Here is a 16,362-nt window from a genome sequence, read left to right as displayed (position 1 = left end):
TGTAAAGCCATAGAATTGTGAATTGTCATTTTATACTGTGTAAGATTCTTGGCAACCCAAAAAATAAGGCAAGAAGCTCTTATCACCTCTGAAAGGACCAAAACTTATCTTTATTTCTACTTAATGTTTGGGGATTGTATGTATGAGAGAAGTCATTACATTATTTGAGATAGCCATTTTGGTTTGTTCAAATTCACAGTGAATTTAGTTCTTCAATATATATTTTTATACCAGTTTTGTACTAATAGCAGCGTCTGTTTATGAAAGTCTCTGTAGTGCTTATGTTCTAAAGTTCTTACCTAAAATAACTTTTTTTAACCTTCTGAAACGTAAAAGATTCACTATAATATTCTGAGAAAATACATAAAAGAGAAAAAATCTAGTAAGTTCTACTAACTAGAGATAATCACTGTTAACATTTTGTCATATTATCTTTCAGCCTTCTGTCTATACTTTTTGTTGTTGTTCCTACATTTTATGCTATTTTAATTAAGTTTGTAAAACTAAGTAAAACTACTAGTAGAATATGCAGAGAGAGTAGAATGGGAAATCTATTAATAGACTCTTAAAAAAGAGAGCTTTACTTTTTTTCTTCCTATATAATTTTCCCCAAATTCTTAAGAAAATTTTCAAACATACAGAAAAGTTGAATAGCACAATAAACACCTACACACGTGGATTAAATAACTGTTAAAGTTTGGCCATGTTTGCTTTGTCTATTTATGTCTGTGTACTCACATATACACACACACAGTTTTATTTTGTTGTTGTTTTTTGTTTTGTTTTGTTTTTTTTTTTGCTAAACTATTTGAAAGGAAGTTGTACACGTTATGGTATTCCCCAAACACTTCATTATGCATCTTCTAAGAATAAGGACATTCTCCTACTTAATAACAATACCATTATCACACCTAAGAAAATTAACAAGTTCCTAATACCTAACATCCAGCCCATATTCAAGTTTCCTTTATTGATGAGACCAGGCCAGCTTTCTTATAGAATGTTTCCTCACATTTTCCCTGTGTTTCCGGTGAACTTGAAGTTAGGTCTCTTGACTTGATTAGATTCACGTTATACATTTTTGGTAAGAGAACTTGATAGTTGACATTGTATTTCATACTGCATCACAGCACTAGGCACATAATGTTAGGTTATCCCACAGTTAGTGATGCCAAATTTGATTACTTGGTAAGATGATGTCCACCAGATCTCACCAATGTAAAAAATAAGTTGTTTCCCCCTTTGCAATTAGCAAGTAATCAGTAGGGTGATATTCTCGCCTCATATATGTACCCTATTACCTAATAACATTTCACCCCATGGTATTAGCATCCATTAATGATCCTTAAGGTTTGCTTTTTTAACAGTAGGGTGGACTTTCTTGATTAGTTTAATTTAAAACCAGAAAACGGAGTGGGGTGGCCGGTCAGCTCAGTTGGTTAGAGCATGGTGCTAATAACACTAAGGTTGCTGGTTCCATCCCCACATGGGCCACAGTGAGCTGCACCCTTCTTAAAAAAAAAAGGAACTAACTATAACTTTTTCACAAACTAATGCTAAAGGAAAGACAAAGAGCAATAAATAGAATTGGAGATTTTGTCAGGGGAAAACAGCAACTTTTAATTAAAAATAGTTGTAGTAATCTACACATGACATGAAATTCACCATCTTAACCATTTTTAAGTGTACAGTTCAGAAGTGTTAAGTATATTTATTTTGTTGTACAACCAATCTCCAGAATTCTTTCATCTTGCATAACTGGAAATCCGTACCCATTGAACAACAACTTCCCATTTCTCTCCCAGCCTCCCCCCACAGCCCCTGGCAACCACCCTTCTACTTTCTGTCTCTATGAATTTGACTATTCTGGGTACCTCATATAAGTGGAATCATATAGTATTTGTCTTTTGTGACTAGCTTATTTCACTTAGCATGATGCCCTCAGTGTTCATTCATATTGTCACAAGTGTCAGACTTCATTTCCTTTTTAAGGTTGAATAATAATATTCTATTGTGTGTATATACCATATTTGTTTATCTGTTCATCTGTTAACAGACATTTAGGTTGTTTCTCTGTCTTGGCTCTTGTGAATAATGTTGCTATGAACATGGGTATGCAAAGACTCTGATCTCAGTTCTTTTATGTATATACCCCAAAGTAGGATTGCTGGATTGTGTGGTAATTATATGTTTAATTTTTTTGAGAAATTTACATAGCTCCTTTTATGATCCAGGCTACTCGCATCATCCATGCATGTAAGATAAAAAAGTGAAATACGTTGTATTATGTATGCTTTTGACACAAACGTGTTATTTGCATATTAAAATACAGAATTATTTCTTCATTTCAACAAGGAAATATGTTTGCATTTTTCTCCGAATGCATGGTCCTCTTTTTGTATATCTTATTTTCCTGTTTTGATTGTAACATGTGTACTGGAAACATTTCACTTTCTTCCTAACTCTATTGTGAGAAATACCAGCATGAGTACAATAATAAAGCACAACTGGCACTACTGCCAGATTTGGAGACAGTAGAGTGGTGGGGACTGTGGTGACTGAAGAGCACTGCCCTGCTCATTGCTGCCAGGCACGAGGTGAGTTCAGTGTTGCCAAATTTTCTGGACTTTCAAGAGAATCTGGAAATCTGTGTTCTTAAGTGAAGTGTCCTGGTTTCTTATATGTTGACAGCTAATTCAGCTTTCTAGAAACACTGGCCACACAGAACATGTCTGTGGTCTGAATTTGACCCATGGGCTCCAGCTTGAGGCCTTATTGTTCACTAAAGTAGTCTTCTGTAAAGGTCGTCTCCTAACAGAGTCGAGCAGGTGGAAGGATCTGAGAGGAAGGCACTGTTGGGCCAGACAGCCCGCTCAGCGGAGTCACACGTCTGGTGACAGCACAGCTACGTCACTTGCACTTTATAAACTGAGTTAGGGATTTTCGAGGTTATTAAACACTTTAATATGGCAGGTATCCCAAAAGGCAGTTATTCCCACAGTATATTATTTTCAACTTGAAATGACATTTAAACACAGTTATAAAATGTTCATTGTGAATTTTTTAAACATAGAAAGGCTTAAAAATGAAAATTAACTGATCTGTTATCCTAATCGCAGATGAAAACATATATTTTGGTGTATTTCCCTCTAGTCCTTTACAAAACTTTGGCGGGTGTGTGTATACCCTTTCCCCGAAGTTAGAATAATATTAGGTTGGTGCAAAAGTAATTTCAGTGTTTGCGGATTTTAACCTTTTAAACCACAATTTTGCACCAACCTAATACTATATGTAATTTTATGTCTTGCCTTCTTTAGGGTTATATCATAAGTATTTTCTTGTGTCATTAGTGTTCTTCAAAAACGTGACTGTTGGGGGGAGGGGGGTTCACAGTGTGAGGGATATAAATGATGAACGTCTAAGTATTACCTTGTCTTGTACACCTGAAACGAATAAATTAAAAAAAAAAGTGACTGTTAATGCTCTAGCAGCCCTGCATTGTAATGTAAGCTGTGAAAGGAGTATTGTGCTAGTGAGTGAAATGCTGCTCGTGTTACCGCGGGAGGACTTGTAAGGAAGTACCCCTTTTTGCCTTTGCTTTCTCCCTGACTGCATCATGCCTTTGCTGTCATCTTAGCGTGGCCTTTCTACACGTCCTAAAATTTTGTGAATTAAACTTGGAAGCTCTTCTGTCCCCACTGACTTTTGCTTCATGGTTTTATTGTATTTTTATAACATCTTTAAATTCACATACAATAAAATCCATCATCTTAAAGTGTACAATTTAACAGTTTTTAGTGTATTCACAGACTCGTGCAACCATCACTGCTGTCTACGTTTAGAACATTTTCATTACCACATAAAGAAACCTCATACGTATTAGCAGTCACTTCCCATGTCTCCCAGCTTTCCTAGCCCTAGACAATCACTCATCTACTTTGTTTCTACAGATTTGTCAATTCTGGCATTTCATATAAGTGGACTCATATGATATTTGGCCTTTTGTGACTGGTTTCTTTCATGTAGCATACTGTTTTCAAGTTTCATCTGTTTTAGCATTTATCAGTACTTCATTTCTTTTTATGGCTGAATAATAATTCCATTATATGTATATACCACATTTTGTTTATTCCTTCATTAATTAATAGGCATTTGGGTCGATTGTAGTTTTTGGCTGTTATGAATAATGTTGTTATGAACATTCATGCACAGGTTTTTGCATGAATATGTGTTTTCAGTTCTCTTGGGTATATATCTAGGTGTGAAATTGCTGGGTCATACAGTAATTCAATGTTTAACTTTTTGAGGAATTGCCAGTGTTTTCCACAGTGGCTGCCCCATATTACATTCTCACCAGGAGTGTATAAGAGTTCCAGTTTCTCCACATCCTCATCCGCACTTGTTTTTTTTTTTGTTTGTTTGTTTTTTGTTTATTATAGCCATCCTAGTGGGTGTGTAGTGGTATGTCTTTGTGGTTTGGCTTTACCTTCCCCAGTGACTGATGATGTTGAACATCTTTTCATGCGCTTCTTAGCCATTTGTGTATCTTTTTTGAGGAAATGTCTGTCTAGATCTTTGCCCATTTTTTAAATTGGGTTTGTCTTTTTATCGTTGTGTCATAAGAGTCCTTTATTTATTCTGGATACTAGTCGTATTAGGTATATGATTTGCAAATATTTTCTCCCATCCTGTAGGTTGTGTTTTCACTTTCTTGATGGTATCATTTGAATCACAAAAATGTTTAATTGTTATAAGTTCAGTTTATCCATATTCTTTCTTTCGTTGCTTGCGTTTTGGGTGTCATGTCAGTGATTTTATTTTCAGGACAGTAAGTGAATTGGTAATTTATGAATGTCCCAGTATTAGGCATTGATTTGAAAGAGTCACTTCTATACTTCAGACTTGGATGTTTCTGTCACTTTTTAACTCCCAACATATTTTGTTCACTTTTCGACTTATGTTACTATCTGTGTCTGATGTCATTCATGTTTTGTAGGGTGTTGTCCCAACTGCTCAGCGGGCTGCTATCGTTGTGGGAGTAGAGCTACCAGTCTATGATATTACGAAGAAGCACTTAATATTGTCAGGGGTGATGGGAGACACAATTTTAACTCACTTTGTGTAAGTATGATAAGTTGTGCTCATGCTGTATTTCCAGTATTTTGAGCACAAAAAGATCTTTCACTGAAATCCTTATGTAGAATTGATACCTTCAGTCTACATCCCAGATTCTGTGGGCACTTTGGTTCTTGGGGGCAGTGTCTACTGCAGCAGCCTATCAGAAGTCTGTAGGGTTTGCAATTGCTCACACACAGCCTCTATATCTAATAAGCTCATCTGTTATTTGCTTTGATTAATTTTGGATCAAAAAGCAAACTTTTCTCAATAAGATTCAGAAAAAAAGGTGGTATTTTGTAGGGCTCACAGTATGACATCACTGTTTTGGGCTGATTACTGTTGTCAGTCTCATCCTACATTTTCTTCATCTTGCAGCTTTTATGATATTTTACTACTCAAAACATTTGGCATATGATGCTGTGGTTTGAAAAGTTTACATAACTAATACATGATGCATGACATTTCCTCCTTAGGGGTCTTGCTGTAGTTATAAACTGTCCCCTTTAATAAAAAAGGCTGTCTGAGTTGCAGATTGAAAAGTGAGGCAGGCAACTTTTGAATGATGCCTCTTTAGAAAATATTAGGTTGGTGCAAAAGTAATTGTGGTTTTTACAATTATTTTTAACCTTTTAAACTGCAGTTACTTTTGCATCAACCTATATTTACTTTCTCTTTAGATTGTAATGAAAGGCAAGTGCCAGGTTTTATCTGATGAGTGACTCATTGTACGTTTAAGTTTGGCCTCATTTCTGTTTAGTGGGCAGAGGTGAGAGTGGGGCAATCTATTGTCTTAAAGTTTTCATCTTTAGTTCCAGCTTTACGTGTGGCTTGGCTGGGGCTCTGGCTTCCAATCCAGTTGATGTAGTTCGAACTCGCATGATGAACCAGAGGGCAATCGTGGGACATGTGGACCTCTACAAGGGTACTTTGGATGGTATTTTAAAGGTACACTCACTGTGAGCTTGGATTACATTTTTAATTTTCTCTGATGCTTCAGACCTTCTATCAAGCCTTATTCTTAGTCACTACATATCATTCTAAAGTTGGAAGAATCATTATGTGTATTTTAGCAGCCTCTCAGAGTAATTTCCAGTTAGAAAAGTTGTTCCCTTGGCAATCACCTGATGCACAGTGGTCCTTAACATTATTACCCCAATTTGGTTTTTTTTTTTTTTTTACAAATTTCTGAAATTTTATTTATCACATTTATCATTGTTGGCCATGACTGGGCTTCCCTTAAAGATTTTCAAGTTAAAACTGTCAAGGAGAACTGGGTGGATGGTCCAAAGAAGGGAGATAGTGGAGGTCTAAACCCATTGCCAGCTAAGTGTTGTCCTAGCCCAGAGTTTAAATGAGGCCAGTGTGCTGAAGTCTCTTAAACTTCAATTTCTTTTTTTTATTTTATTTTATTTTTACATCCCTCACACTGTGAACCCCCCTCCCCCCATCCACCACCACCCCGACCTCACACCGAGCCATCACATTATACACATAAAATTATAGTTGGCATTCATTAATGTCCAACCTCTGGTGTACAATGCCATGACCAGGCATCCACAGCATCCCTGAGGTGGTCTCCCAAACAGGACACATGTCCATCGGACACCCAACAAAATCCCCAAACACTATTGAATAAGTTCCCCAAAGTAATTCTCAAAAAACCCTGAGGCCATCCTGTGGTCAACAGCCGCCCCCCAATCCCTTCACCCTTCTCCCCATCCCCAACCCCCTCCCCCCCGCCCATCTAACAACTCTCGGTTTTTTGTGTCCCCAAAACTGTTTCTGATTAGTTCATTCACATAGTCTTTTCTTTAAATTCCGCATATAAGTGAGGTCATATGGTACTTGTCTTTCTCTTTCTGACTTATTTCGCTTAACATAATGTTCTCTAGATCCATCCATGTTGTTGCAAATGATAAGATTTCTTTTTTCTTTATGGCTGCGTAATACTCCATTGTATAAATGTACCACAGCTTCTTAATCCAGTCATTGACCGATGGGCATTTCGGTTGTTTCCATGTCTTGGCTATTGTGTAAAGTGCTGCAATAAACATAGGAGTGCATACAGATTTTTGAATTGGAGTTTTGGATTTCTCCGGGTAGATGCCTAGGAGTGGAATTACTGGATCATAGGGTATTACCCCAATTTGAATGCTTGAGACTGCAGTAAACATTTATCAATAGCATCATGTAGAATTGTTGATTAAAGATCTTAATATATCCCACATTTGCCTGCTTCAAAAAAGATAGAGACCCTATTGTAGAAAATCTGGTAATCAATTTCATTTCAGCATTGTGTTATTGTTCATACTTTGAAAATTTCTGCTATGTTATGCATGTAAAAAGCTGAATATCGTAAATGTATTATATAATCACTGGTGATAATACTTCTGCAAAAAAAACAAATTTGAGGCTAAAATATGATAGTGCCATATGGTTCCTCTGTGGTTCAATTTAGTTTAATAAGTATTTATTATATATCAGGCACATTTTAGTAGGTACAGAGAAAATATAGGGTGTTGGGGGTGTACAAACAGATAATTAACACAGTTTGGTAAGTTATAAACTCGGAGATCTATGGGAGGAAATTTTAATCCAATTTGGAAGTTTGGGATAGGCTCCCGGCAGGTGGTGGCATCTAGAGTAATACTAACTCATCGAGTGCTTTGCTATGCATCAAGAACTGTCCTAATGAGACTTACATGTCATTTAAGTGGTGACCATGTGGTGACATTCATTGACAGAGGCATCACAGGGAGAAGAACAGGTTTTGTGGGAGACATCATAGATTTAGACACTTGGTTTGAGGTATATGAGGAACACCCACTGGGTATATTTGGATATCTTAGTCTTAACTTAGGGGAGAATTCATGGGTGTAGAGAATTCAGAGCCTTGGCAATCTGTGGTGTACAGGTGTCATGTGACTGTGGAGGGGGAGACCAAGGAGAGTAGGTCACAACTTTTTTTTTGCCTTCCTAGCACACTGGAGTGTTATGAAACTCCTTCCCTTATTAGCGATTCACAGAGGCAGTGATTCTCAGACTCAGAGGAGTAGAGTTTGGCAAAAGCCCCCCTTGCTATTTCTCACAGCTTATCCTTCCACTTGACAATCACTGGTATAGAGAGAAGAGTAGGGCGAAGGAAAGAACTCTGGGGAAATAGCAGTTTTTAAAGACTTGGCAGATAAGGAGCCCAGGAAAGACACCAGAAGATAACAGTTCAAAAGATGTGAGGAAACTTAGAAGAGATTAGTGTCATGGAAGCCAATGGAGTAATGAGTTTCAAGAAGGGATGAGTAGTTATTTAATGTCAAATGGAATAGAGAGATCCAGTATAAGTATCTGCAAAGTCTCTGTTGGATCTAATATATTCTAGAGGAGGTTTGCTGGATTGGTGTTTGCAATAGCCAGATTGCTGTACACTGAGGAGTATTTGTCATTCATTCATTCAGTACAAAAATGTTTCTTTTTTTTGCAAGTTACTCATAATGTTTATGTTTGTTTTGTGCCACGTATTGTTCTATTTGTTCACAAATAGAACAATATTTCACGTATTTGTGAACAAAAAAGTCCCAGCTTTCATGACACTATAATTCTAATAGGAAGAGACATAAACACATAGGAGGTGAGGATAAATAGACAAGTGTAAAATACTCTTTCAAGAAGGTTGTCTAAGAGGAACTAGAAGGTACAATAATATGGTAATAACTAGTGTTTATTGAATGTCTGTTATGTGCCATACATGATAACAAGTCTGTCCACTCATAGCAACCCTATGGTATAGATATTATCTTTCTCATTTTGTAAATGAGGGAATTTAAGTTCAGAGTAGCTGAGTATTTATCCAAGATTGCACATCTAATAAGTGGCAAATCTGGGGTTTAAAACAGGGTCCATGTGATTCCAAAGTTTGTACTTGTAACTACTATGCTGTGTTGTATTGGCAGAAACGTATTTTCATGTTGGCAGTAACCTAGGAACCTTTAAGTACTTATATTTACTCATTCACTTATTTGCTATTAGAGTTCATTAAAATGATTTCGCTCCATATTGTCATTATATGTAATGGCATCATACTTTAATATTTCATCTCTAAGAGTCCCAAAACACTTTGGTGAATGGAATTATGCATTCATCTCTGACATGGAAACAAACAAGTGCAAATGTCATCCTGTCACTTCTATCTTAAAACTATTGAATGGCTTCTCATAGACCCGAGGCATATATGATTTGACCCTTCTTTACCTCCACAGCCTTATCTTTGTTACCTTTATTCTACATTCCAGACATACTGAACAATTTCTAGTGCTAGACTTTCTTTCCCAAGTTTTCACCCAGGCCATATACTTTGTTAGATATCCCCCCCCTAAATATGCCTTTCACTTGGCTGGCCCGAGTCATTCTTCAGATCCCATTTCTATTTCATAAAGGCTTTGCCTGATCGTTGAAGTAGGTTATGTGTACATAGTTTCATGCACTTGCTCTATCATAGCATGCATTTATTTATTTATTTTTTTATTAGTTACAGTACACAAGGCAGATCCCATTTCTATTTCATAAAGGCTTTGCCTGATCGTTGAAGTAGGTTATGTGTACATAGTTTCATGCACTTGCTCTATCATAGCATGCATTTATTTATTTATTAGTTACAGTACACAAGGCAAAGTAATACTTAGATGTTTATCATTTATATCCCTCACACTGTGTGAACCCCCTTTCCCCCATCCACTACCCCTCTGACATTGCACAGAGCCATTACATTTCCACTGTCTCTATTCCTAGTGCTGTACTCCGCTTCTTGTAAGTATATACATACATATATATACATATATATATGTAAAATTATAGTTGGCGTTCATTATTGTTCAGCTTCAGGTGTACAGTGCAGTGATCAGGCATCATAGCATTTATTATATTAAAAAATCTTTATTGAGGACTAATTCACATATCATAAAAATCACCTATTCAAAGTGGCTTTTGGTATATTCACAGATATCTGCAACCATCATCGCCACAGTCAATTTTACAACATTTTCATTACCTCAGAAAGAAAACCCACGTCCTTTAGCTATCACCTCCCTCCCCGCAGCCCTAAGAAACCACTAATCTGCTTTCTGTCTCTATAGATTTCCCTATTCTGGTTATCTCATATAAATGGGATCATACAATATGTGACCTTTTTGACTGGCTCCTCTCATTTACCATAATGTCTAAAGGTTCATCCATGTTGTAGCATGTATCAGTACTTTGTTCCCTTTAATTGCTGGATAATATTCCATTGGATGGCTCTATCACATTTATTCACATTTGTTACATTTTATTATAATTACTTTTAATGTCTGTCTGCCCGCCCCAGTAGACTGTAAGTTCCTTGAAGGCAGTACCATATGCATCTTGTTTATCACTTTATCCTTAGCAAATTATTATTTTCCCCCTTCTTCAGCCTCCCCCCCACTCTGGTTTAAGCCCTTGTTTCTCAGTCTAGTTGTGTAGGACACAGCTCCCTGGCCCATGCTGGTATTATGGGCCTTGCTCTCCCTCCAGCTGAGGCAGTTGGTCAGCCGCTCCATGGAGAGCTGTTGTTCACAATCTTAGCTGTAGAGGGCGCAGCTCACTGGCCCATGTGGGAATCCACCTGGCAACCTCGGTGTTAGGAGCACTGCGCTCCAACCACCTGAGCCACTGGGCTGGCCCAGCAAATTATTTATTGAATGAATGCATAACTTCATGAAGTAGCCTCTTGTCTCTGTTTGTAGAAATTCTTGTTTGTTTTTACCCAACTGCCTCAAGCCAAAAAGAATGCCTCCCAGTTCTAATGTTCTGAAGAAGTTGGTCACTGTTTTGGAGCTTTATAAGGATTCCGATGACTCATGGATGGTTAGAGACCCTCACTATGTTAGTGTGTTCATTTATTCAACAAGTATTTATTCACACATTTATTGGAAACTTTACTGTGCCAGACAGTGTTAGGTGGTGGGGATATAATCGTGAACAAGAAAAACATCGTCCCTGCTTCCCTGGAGATTACATTCTAGTTCAGGGAGGAAGACAATAAACATACAAATAACAAACAGTATAATTTCAGATAGAAGTAACTACTATGAAGAAACTAACAGAGCATGATGAGGTAGTGATTTCGTGATGGTAGTGAGAGACTACTTCAGCTAGGATGGCCAGGAAAAGGTTGCGAGGAGGTAACATTTGAGCAGAAATGTGAATGATGAGAAGAAGGTGACCACATGAAGATCTGAGGCAAAAGTATTTTATAATGAAGGAACAGGTACAAAGGCCCTCAGCTGGGAATGAGCTGGACATGTTCAAGGATTAAAAAGAAGGCTAGTGTGGCTAGATCGTGGAGAGGCAGGGACTAAATCGTGAGATCCTGTGAGTCATCACAGAATACTTGCAATTAGAATGAAATTCCTTGGGAAGTCATTGGAGAGCTTTAAAAGGGAAAGTGACTCTATCTGATTTATAATTTTAAAAGATTGTTTTGTTTTCCAGGTGGAGATTGTAGACCAGTTAGCAGGCTTAGTGTGGTAGTCCAGGTGAGAGGTGATGAGGTTGGATTGTATCTCTAAGGTCCCTTGTAATATTAGCAGTCTGTGATTCTGTGTTATTGCATCTGGGCTTTATTTTGGCTGATTTTCACAATTTTCCAACATCAGTTTTGGTCTGAGACCTTCAGCATTTGCTGATGATCCATTGGGGGAAGCATATTACCAGTTTCCATAAATACTGCCCTTATTATGTTACTCCTTATTATGTTTGCTCCAAAAAAAAAAGGTCAATAAGGATAATTATATTATTTTCTTAAAAAATTTAAGTATAGTTGTATACAACATTTTATTTCTGGTGTACAATACAGTGATTCAACATTTATATACCTTACAATATGATCACCATCATATGACACAGCAATTCCACTTCTGGGTATTTATCCAAAGAAATCCAGTGTTTTTTGTTATTGTTCGTTCGTTTGTTTTAGTTTCAGGTGTTTAAAATAGTGTAATAATTAGGCATTTACACCCCTCACAAAGTGATAACCCCCTCCCCCAATCTACTACCCCTCTGACATCGTATGTAGATGTTCCAATTCTATTGATTCTATTCCCTATGCTGTCCTTTATATCCCATGACTATATATATATATATATACATATATATATGTATATATATATATATATTTATAGTTATAGTTATAGTTGACATCATTATTATTCAGCTTCAGCTTCATGGTCAGGCATCACTGCAGTGGTCAGGCATCTACACCGTCCGTGAAGTGGTCTCCCTAATAAGACAAGTGTCCATCAGATACCCTATAAAATCTTTACAACATTATTGATTATATTCCCCAAACTGTCTTTTGTATCCCCGTGGCAATCTTTTGGTTACCAATTTGTGCTTTCTAATCCCTTCACCTTCTCCCTCATCTGCACCCCACTCCCATCTAGCAACCCGCAGCCTTTTCTTTATATCTCTGAGACTGTTTCTGATTAGTTTGCTCATTTATTCCATTCTACACATTCCACATATAAGTGAGATCATATGGCATTTGTCTTTCTCCGTCTGACTTGTTTCACTTAGCATAATTTTCTCTAGGTCCATCCATATTGTTGCAAATGGTAAGATTTCTTTCTTTTCTATGGCTGCATAATACTCCCTTGTATAAATGTACCACAGTTTCTTAATCCAGTCATCTACCGATGGGCATTTCTGTTGTTTCCATGTGTTGGGTATTGTGAATAGCCCTGCAATAAACATAAGGGTGCATATATATATTCTTTTTAATTTTTTTCGATTTAGCCGTTTGGATTTCTCTGGATAGGTAGGAGTGGAATTGCTGGATCATAAGCTAGTTCCATTTCCAGTTTCTTGAGATACCTCCATACTGTTTTCCATAGTGGCTGCACCAACCTGCAATCCCACCAACAGTGCACAAGGCTTCCCTTTTATCCACATCCTCGCCAGCACTTGTTTGTTGATTTATTGATGATAGCAATTCTGACTGGAGTGAAGTGGTATCTCATTGTGATTTTTATTTGCAAGAAATCCAGTGTTCTTAATCTACAGGATGGGATAAGGGATATTTATAAGTCTGGATATTCACATTATTGTTTGATCCAGGTAGATCCATTTTTTAGTATAGCAGTGGGTTTCACTTCACCAGTAGAAAGGCAAATAACATTTTTTCAAGTCTAACACAATGCTTAACACACAGGAGTTACTTAATAGATATTTGTCCATTACATAGGAACTGTTTCTGTAGGCTGAATTCAACATGCACTACCAGTTTATATCCTTTTGTATGTATAATTTGTCATTTAATTATAGTAACCACTCAATTGGTGTGTATAAACCCCCATTATATGAAACAGGAGAACTGAGCTCAAAGCAATTCACATTGTCCATCACATAATCATCAAAGCATTTACGTGAGATAGGCCATGGCATTACAGAGAATTTACAATGATGATAGACTCAGAGGATAGTGACTTGCTGAATTCCCTGGTCTCCTCCCTTGCTTTAGTTTTCTTATTAGCACTTATTTCTGAAAATTTTATATGTATATGTACTCTACTGGAGCTGACAAACAAATACACAGAGATATATTTGTTTATTTTTATGTGCATTTGTATGTCAGCTCCCCTGGAGTACATACTTCATGAGGGCAGGGACCGTATAAGTTATCTCTTGCTGTGTAAAATTACTCCAAAACTCAGTGCCTTAAAACAAGCGTTTATAATCTCACATTTTCTATGGGTCAGGAATTCAGAAGCAGTTTAGCTGAGAGATTTCAGCTTAGGGTCTCTCATGAGGTTGTAATCTAGACATCAGCTAGGGCTGCAGTCATCTGACGATTTGACTGGGTCTGGGATAGATGCTTCAAAGATCACTCACGTAGCTGTGAGCAGGAAGCCTCCATTCCTCTCTGGCTGTTGGCTGTAGGCCTTAGTTTCTTACCGTGTAGGCCTCTCTTCATGACATGGAAGCTGGCTTCCTCCAGAGTGAATGATCCAAGAGAGAACAAGGCATAAGCCTTATTATATATATAAAATGTCTTTTATAACAAAGCACTGGAAGTGGCATATGTTCACTACTGCCATATTCTGTTGGCAACACAGACCAATCCTGATGTATGTGGGAGGGCCTACACAAGGATGTGAGTAACTGGAGGTGGCTTTCATTGGGGGTCATCTTGGGAGCTGGCTACTGCAGATACTTTCTCTTGTTTACTAGTATTACTATTACCTCCACATCAAGAATACCTCGCATATGGTAGGTGCTTAATATTTGTTGAAAGAGTGGGTGGATGCATTTAGATTACATATTAATTCAAATTTACGTCTTAAAAAAAAAAGACCATTCATGGAGTCATAAGTTGTTGGGAGAGGGGCATGGAAAATGAGCACTAAAATAAAACTGTCGGATGTAAAGAAGAAGGGGAATTTACTCTATTTTTTTTATTGTATCTTTCTTTCAGATGTGGAAACATGAGGGCTTTTTTGCACTCTATAAAGGATTTTGGCCAAACTGGCTTCGACTTGGACCCTGGAACATCATTGTATCCTTTTAGATCATGAGAATGAAAGCAATGCTTTAAGATTCCAGGTTATTCTAGACTATGGGAAGGAAAATTTGATTATTGAAGCCTTTAGGTAAGTGAGAAATTCAAATACTCTTATGGTGATCATTAAGGATGGAACTAAGAAATGGCTTTCAGTTGGAGTCTAATACAAACTGAAGGGAGCAGAAAAGACATGATAAACTGTTTTTTTTACTTAAAAAAAATAAACACAGCCAAATTTGGAAGGGGTTCTGAAGTTTTTGGAAACCTTGCTGGGAGATGCCCATAGAAAAGTCCATGCTGAGGTGGTCCATATTTCCTACCCCCTAACTATAGGACCAAAATAGCTGGGAAATAATAAGATAGAAATACTTATAGGATGAAGGAATCCAGGGCCAAGTAGAGCTCTTTCCAGGGGTGAATCTCATTCCCTTAGATGTGTTTGAGTGCCTTCTATGTGCAGAGCCATGAGTTGGATACTGTGTGTGGTGTTGTGTGCATAGTGGTGAGCATTGCAGGGCTGAGAAGTAATTCCTTGCCTTTGTGGAGTCTATAGGTTGACGGAGATAGTATCTCTCTCCTTCCTTGGGATGACCCTGATCACCTAATTTCTAACAATTTCTCTGACACTGAATTATATATTGTCATTGTTGTTCTTGGGGTGTGTGTGTGTGTGTGTGTGTGTGGCTTGTTTGTCCCCGAAGACTATAAGTATGGTGGAATTTTAATTTTTTTATATTGCTAAATGCCAATGATCATAATGGGCACATAGTGGGCACTCAATGCATGTTTGATGATGTACCAGGTGTTGTTTTTAAAAAGACTTTTAAGCAAGTGCAACTTAGAATAGCACAGCCTACGTACATTAATTTATTAATAAGAGAATGCAATACACAATTTTAGAACTGCGTTTGGCTTTCATTATTAACTCACTGATCTTCCATGACTTCCTCTTCAGTTTTTTATTACATACGAGCAGCTTAAGAGGCTTCAAATCTAAGGCCTGGATTATATGTGAGCCACGCCCTGTCAACCTTTCTACTCCTTTCTCTTTACCCTTGTTCAAATGTATTTTGACAAAGTTGTAATGTTTCATGAATCATTGGTCTCCCAAAGGCCCCTTGATGGAAGAACAATAGGATGGTTCAGAATTGTTCATATATTTGTGTTATTACCGTGTTAACTTTTCCCTGAGAGAAAATGTTAACATTGAGACTCTGGCCCCGGATTGGTATCTTCTGTGAAGATGGATACTAATGGGTGACATTCAAAATGGCCTTCTTTTCAAATGTGGGTTAAATGTAGTTGATTAGTCCCAGACTTGGGCTAGAGCAGAAGGCATAGGCCAGGGCAGTTACTGCTATATATGTTACAGACCTCGGTTATCATTAAAGTATTTATTGGCAGAATCACTTTGACTTTGTCTTCATTTACTATTTTCTCCTTTGCAACTCTTTAAATTACATTCTCCAGAAAGTGATAAAGAGAAAGTGAATATGAAATTGACTCTGGACTCTTAAAGCACATTTATGGGAACAGACTAATTGCATGGTGCTTTCTCACTGCCATTCATTGTTATAATGCTGCTTACTTGTTAAACATCAAGCAAGTGGTTCTTTCCTAAGCATGAGTAAACAAATAGCTCATTTGGAAGTTTCCACAGATAAAATGCTAAC

General features: G+C 37.3%; 1 protein-coding gene across 9 annotated transcripts in view; it reads left to right on the top strand.

The window, feature by feature from the left end:
• The window catches only part of SLC25A14 (solute carrier family 25 member 14), a 34,368-nt gene extending 18,269 nt beyond the window's left edge, over positions 1-16,099 (top strand). For 5 of the 9 annotated variants that reach the window (XM_081043240.1, XM_081043238.1, XM_081043241.1 and 2 more), the window contains 4 exons: positions 4,997-5,121; positions 5,928-6,063; positions 14,603-14,683; positions 15,645-16,097. In XM_081043240.1, the coding sequence (XP_080899366.1) occupies positions 4,997-5,121; positions 5,928-6,063; positions 14,603-14,683; positions 15,645-15,686 (384 nt within the window). In that variant the 3' untranslated portion in view covers positions 15,687-16,097. Of the gene's footprint in view, positions 1-4,996; positions 5,122-5,927; positions 6,064-14,602; positions 14,684-15,644 lie in introns of all 9 variants that reach the window. The other 4 variants (XM_081043246.1, XM_081043245.1, XM_081043244.1 and 1 more) reach the window with 2 other exon arrangements.
• The last annotated feature ends 263 nt before the right edge of the window (positions 16,100-16,362 follow it).

Source organism: Rhinolophus hipposideros (assembly GCF_964194185.1).
Source record: "Rhinolophus hipposideros genome assembly, chromosome: X".
Taxonomy (NCBI): domain Eukaryota; kingdom Metazoa; phylum Chordata; class Mammalia; order Chiroptera; family Rhinolophidae; genus Rhinolophus; species Rhinolophus hipposideros.
Note: the sequence above shows the minus strand (reverse complement) of the source record. Positions and strands in the feature narration are given on the sequence as shown.